The following is a 5,713-nucleotide window of genomic DNA, read 5'->3' as shown; positions in this document are numbered from 1 at the left end:
CTCCCTCCCTCCCTCCCTCCCTCCCTCCCTCCCTCCCTCCCTTTCTTTTAAGAAAGTTAAGAAACAGAATAGCCAGGCTCTTCTTACTTACCCTTTCCTCTTCATCTCCTTCCTCAGACTCTGAAGCTATCTGCTCTGATTCTGCTTCCTCGGGTCTTCGTTTGGTGGCTCTGTGAACAAGGAACATTAGCTTTGACAACCCAACTCCAGCATAACTATTCTGGAAATGACAGATGAATACCTCCCCCATGAGACACAGTTAAACACTCCCAAGCCCAAACCAAGAAGTCATGAAGACTCTCAAGGCAGAATTCCTTTGAAGGGTCTGCAGATGGCCCAGGGGACCCCCACGGATTAATGAGCAAGGTGATGGAGCTAAGCCCCACACAGATGAGCAGGTCAGTTCTGTACTTCTCCCTAACAGAGCCTTTCGGAGTTAACACGACAGCAAGACACAAGCACTTTTGACACTTACAGATCTCTGGGTTGACTTCTGGGCCTGGGCCTTCTTTTATCCTGACAGTAAGAAAATGGAGGAGAGGGGAAACATGATTTCAGAGGCTAAGCAGGGTGACTTCAAGCTCAAGTGTGCAGGGTCAGCATCTTGGTTCTGAACATCAGGAGACATTCTCTCCTGGGACCAGAGGCTAAGACTGTGTCCCCCATTTCCCCAATACTGCAAATCAGCAGGCACTAAAGAACCTTCTAAAGAACTCTGTAACCTAACACTTGGAGGAAAAGCAGGAGCCTCCTTATGCCCAAGTCAACACGGACCTTGCCTTAAAACAGAAACAGAAGAACCACAGCTGAGAGCAGCGGCATCCACCTTTAATCATATCACTTGGGAGGCAGACACAGGTGATCTCTGAATTTGAAGCCACCCTGGTTAACACATGAGTTAGTCTAGGCCAGCTAGGACTACATAGTGAGATTCTGTCTCAAAAACAAACAGGGTCTGAAACTCAGTGAGTCAAGTGCCTGCCAAGCATGCAAGATGTCCTGGATTCCACCCTCAGCTCAGCATGAGCTGGGAGTGGTGGCACAGACCTGTGATCCCATCACTGAGGGCTGCAGTGGGGGATAGGCGAACCAAGAGTTCAAGGTGACCCTTGGCTACATAGTGAGACTGTTTAAAATAGAACAAAAAGCAAAACAGAAAGTATACATCTAGACACAGTCTAGCAATTTCTGAGCACGTAGAGTGCACCTCACTGATGTACTAATCAGGGTGAGTGTTAACCTCAGCCCTCCCTTTCTACAGGGCAGCTGTGAGGCACTCTGGGCAAGGGACACGCAAGCTTGAAGTCATTCTGGTTTCATAGCGAGAACCCATCACAAAGCTCAGCCAACAAGATGACTTGGCACTCGCACATAAACCCGACAATCTCAGGGTTCCATACAGTGGACACAAAACCAATTCCTACAAGCTGTCCTCTTGATGTCTACAAGCACCCACACACAGAGAAAATAAAATATAAACAAGAGCTCCTTGACATGAGGCAAGCCCTGACAGTGGGCAAAGAAAGGGAGGTACGGAAGGCATTTCTACACCCTGGGGTGACATGAGACCAGCACTGAGAACTCACACTGGTTCAGTCTCCACTCTAAATCTCAGTGGAGGAAACCAGGGACAGTTCTCAGACATCTCCTAAGGTGGAGACCCAAGACACGAGTGTGTGACCTCATCTACTGCTCTAGAGTTCCGTAAAGCAGGAATCCACAAACTGAGTGTTGTACCCTATCAGAGGCCTTGGTACCTCGAGCTATCAAGTCTTCCATGTCTTGGAGATTCAACCAATTGCAGGCGCAAGAGGCTCAGAAAACTATCCTCAGCCCACACAGACTGTCCTTGCTATGTTCCCTAAACAATACTGTAATAGTAAAGTAAACAGCATTCTGAGTACTAGGTAACACACATGTACTAGAGGAGATTGTGGAAGTCATGAGGACCCAGGCAAACACTGGGCTGCTCACACAGCAACCTCAATATGTGTTACAGAGAATCCTTACACCACCCTCCAACTGTATGCTTTAACCTTGAATGGAAGATTTTTGTCGTTTTGAGACAGTCTCCAATAGCCTAGGCTGGCCTTGATCCTCATCTTTAGCTAAGGAGATGAAATTCCTACTCCTGTCTCTACCCTTCTGATGCTAAGATTACAAGTGTGCACCATTTTCCCAGACTTGTTTAGGTTGTGAGGGTGCTCTCAGGTAAGCAAGTTGGGGGGAGTCAAGAATTGCACTTAGGACTTAAGGGAGAGGGCTTGAACTAAAAACTCAAAAAACTTCAACGCTAGGTGGGCCAGGTCTCCACGGAAACGGACTTCACAAGCACCTTGGTCCAGGCAAACAGGCTCAGACATGCAGTGACAACCAACACCCAAGGGAGACCAGGCAAGTCCAGAGTAACAAGTGAGATAGATGATTTTGCACCCAGAAGCCTGCCCAGCATCTCTACCAATCCAGTAGGAGCACACAGACAAAGCCCATTTAAGTTAGATAAGGACTCTTCCTTTTCATCTTCATCATCGTCCATTTCCTCATGAGTTCCTGGTCTTGCTTCTCTGTCCGGCTCCTCCCTTGATCTCCGCCTTGATGATCTGCCACATAAAACAACAAAAGAAAAACTCACATGAACACTGGTGACCACGACTCTAGGCACCATCCAAGCAGGGATGGCTTAAGTGACAACCTCTCAGAGTTCAACAAGAGGGGAATCTTTCCTATCCTCCACCTGTTTATCCTTTATATGACTTTATATTATATATTTTTGCAGAACTGGAGCTCAAACCTAGTTCATCATGAACTGATGGCAAGAACTCAATTGGGACCAACAAGATGGCTAAACAGATAAAGGATTTGACACATAAGCCTGATCTTAGTGATCCCCGCAATCCACCATGGTAGCTACGAACTGAATCTGGAGAGCAGCCCTCTTACCTCTGCAGGCAACCTGTAGCATGAATACATGCATGAGTGCCCTGGATCTATGAGTCACACCCCTCAGTTCTTTAGATTAAGACGAAATCATCAGTAGGGCTCCACTGGCACTCAGGGCCTGAAAGGACTGTCTGCACCTGCCCTGTGAACACTGCTGAGATGAAAGGACTTGGAGTGTGGTCAGCATCAGCAAGCACAAAGGCTGGCCTCACAGAGTCCAACTGTAGCAACCCCGCTCTCAGGTCAGATATTTTGCTGTCCTCTGGACCTGGGACTTCAATATTGCATCACTCAAGTGGGTATTAACAGAAGCTTTAAAAACAAAAACAAGATCTAATCTACATGGGTAGTAGAAAAAGACAAGATCTCCTGAGTAGGGCTGGAGAGATGGCTCAGAGGTTAAGAGCACTTGCTGCTCTTCCAGAGGTCCTGAGTTCAATTCCCAGCAACCACGTGGTGGCTCACAACCATCTGTACTGAGGTCTGGCGCCCTCCTCTGGCTTGCGGGCATACATCAAGGTATATGTTGTATACATAATAAATAAATAAGTCTTAAAAAAAAAAAAAGATCTGAGTAAATTGGGAGCATGGGACCTTGGGAGAGGGTTGAAGGGGAGGGGAGAGACAGGGAGGGGCGCAAAGAAAAATGTAGAGCTCAATAAAAATGAATAAAAAATTTCATAAACACAATAAATTAAAATTTGAATTAAAAAAAAAAACAGAAAAATTTAAAAAAACCCAACCCTATCTCTGAGGTTGGGAAAATAGCTCAGATATGGACTAGAGTTCAAATTGCCCAATACACTACGTAAACACTGGTTGTGTACGACCCATGGTTTTAGCATTTAGAAGGCTGTGGCAGGGGAACCCCAGAGCAAGTTGGCTCATTAAGGTTAGTCCTACCAGTGACCCCTAGACTCAATCAAGAGCTTCTGCCTGAATGAACAGGTGCAATGAGGAAGCTGCTTATGTTGGCCTCTGGCTACATTTCACGTGTCAAAGAAAAAGGATCACCTCTATTTGGATCTAGTGGAACCGGCTTGCAATCCCTGCATTCCAGATGCTGAGGCAGGAGGATCAAGTCTGGGCCAGCCTGGGATACACAGGAGAGACTATCTATTAAAAACATCCCAACAAATTCACAACGAACAAATAGGAAAAGACCAGCACTACCCACCTGTGCCTATCACTACCACAATAATATGCTCAAGGTGACAGTTAAGTCAGCCCACTGTCCCCGCCAGGATCAGCAGCCAGCTAGCAAGCCTCCAGTGAGCTCAATAAATGCTTAGCTTTAAGCTGCTAAGCTGCTGAGCTTTGGGACTATCAGCCAGCACTCTGAGTACAAGCTAACTTATATAACCACTCAGTGTGACCAGGGAGGCCAGACCTGAGTCAGAAGGTCAAAGGCGACTAGTCACTTTTGTGAGGGTAGTCAGACTTTTTGTTGTTGAGACATGGAGTCTATGTAGTTCTGGCTGACCTGAAACTTGCAGAGATCCACTTCTGTCTCTGAGTGCTAGAATGAAAGGCATGTACCACATGCTCCAATTTTTTTCTTTTTTTCTTNGCATGTACCACATGCTCCAATTTTTTTCTTTTTTTCTTTTTTTTTTTTAAGTTTTTTTTATATTTATTTATTTATTATGTATATAATATTCTGTCTACATGTATGCCTGCAAGCCAGAAGAGGGCGCCAGACCTCATTACAGATGGTTGTGAGCCACCATGTGGTTGCTGGGAATTGAACTCAGGACCTTTGGAAGAGCAGGCAATGCTCTTAACCACTGAGCCATCTCTCCAGCCCTTTTTCTTTTTTTTTTTTTGAGACAGTGTCTCACTCTGTAGTTCAGGATGGCCTCGAATTCATGGCAACCTTCCTGCCTTAGCTTCCAGTCTCCCAAGATGAGATTACAGATGTGTCCCACTATGCCCAGCTTCATTTAACTTTAGTTATCTGTATAATGCGAGTGTAGACACATATATGGAAGTCAGAAGACAACTTTCAGGAGTGGGTCTCTTTCTATTGTGTGGGTTCCAGGGATTGAACTCAAAATTGTCAGACATATTACAAGTACTTAGCCAGATGAGCCATCTCACTGTGTGTGCCTTGGTCTGTTTTCAGCTATTAATATATTAGGCATGTGGGTATTTTGTCAACATGTATCTGAGGCCAGAAGAGGGTGTCTGATCCCCTGGAATCTGGAGTTAAAGACAGTTGTTAGCTTCCATGTGGTTATCAGGAACAGAACCCAGACCCTCCAGAAGAGTAGTTAGTGTTCTTAACGGCGGAGTCATCTCTCCAGCACACCTTGTTCTGGCTTTTCTCAGAACTTTCCACAGACCACCAAAATACAACAGTGCTCAGCACCAGCCCCTCACTTGCAGCTGTGATACTACAGCTGAGCATCATTAAGGGCAGAGGCATGCCAGCTGCACTTACAGTTCTCTGGTTTGACGCCGGAGTCTCCTGTCAGGTTCCTAAAAGAGAATAAAAGAGTTAATAAAAAAACTAGTCTGGTCTACAAACTTGAGTTCCGGTCAGCCAGATATACAGCATACACAGTGAGACACTGGCACCACCACCATGAAAAAAGCCCATTCCCCAAGCTATGGAATTAACACACCTGCAGTAATCCTAGCGGACTCCAGTTAGTGAAGTTGGTAAGATGAACACTTACCAAGACCACTGTTTAGGGAGGCTCTCCCTGGAGTCCAGACCACTCTTTTTTTTTTCAAATATTTATTTATTTATTTATTTATTTATTTATTT

At 45.6% G+C, this 5,713-nt stretch overlaps 1 protein-coding gene across 5 annotated transcripts in view; it reads right to left on the bottom strand.

Annotated features, from left to right (window-relative positions):
- Dnmt1 (DNA methyltransferase 1) overlaps positions 1-5,713 on the bottom strand; it is a 53,183-nt gene that overhangs the window by 24,965 nt on the left and 22,505 nt on the right. For 4 of the 5 annotated variants that reach the window (XM_050125460.1, XM_050125457.1, XM_050125458.1 and 1 more), the window contains exons 9-12: positions 5,384-5,421; positions 2,515-2,600; positions 476-518; positions 92-170 (exon numbers count right to left, since the gene is read on the bottom strand). In XM_050125460.1, coding sequence (XP_049981417.1) covers positions 92-170; positions 476-518; positions 2,515-2,600; positions 5,384-5,421 — 246 coding nt within the window. Of the gene's footprint in view, positions 1-91; positions 171-475; positions 519-2,514; positions 2,601-2,940; positions 3,144-5,383; positions 5,422-5,713 lie in introns of those variants that run through there. The other variant, XM_050125461.1, reaches the window with a different exon arrangement.

Source organism: Alexandromys fortis, unplaced genomic scaffold (genome assembly GCF_014885135.2).
Source record: "Alexandromys fortis isolate MF-2015 unplaced genomic scaffold, M_Fortis_MF-2015_v1.1 scaffold_242, whole genome shotgun sequence".
Taxonomy (NCBI): domain Eukaryota; kingdom Metazoa; phylum Chordata; class Mammalia; order Rodentia; family Cricetidae; genus Alexandromys; species Alexandromys fortis.
Note: the sequence above shows the minus strand (reverse complement) of the source record. Positions and strands in the feature narration are given on the sequence as shown.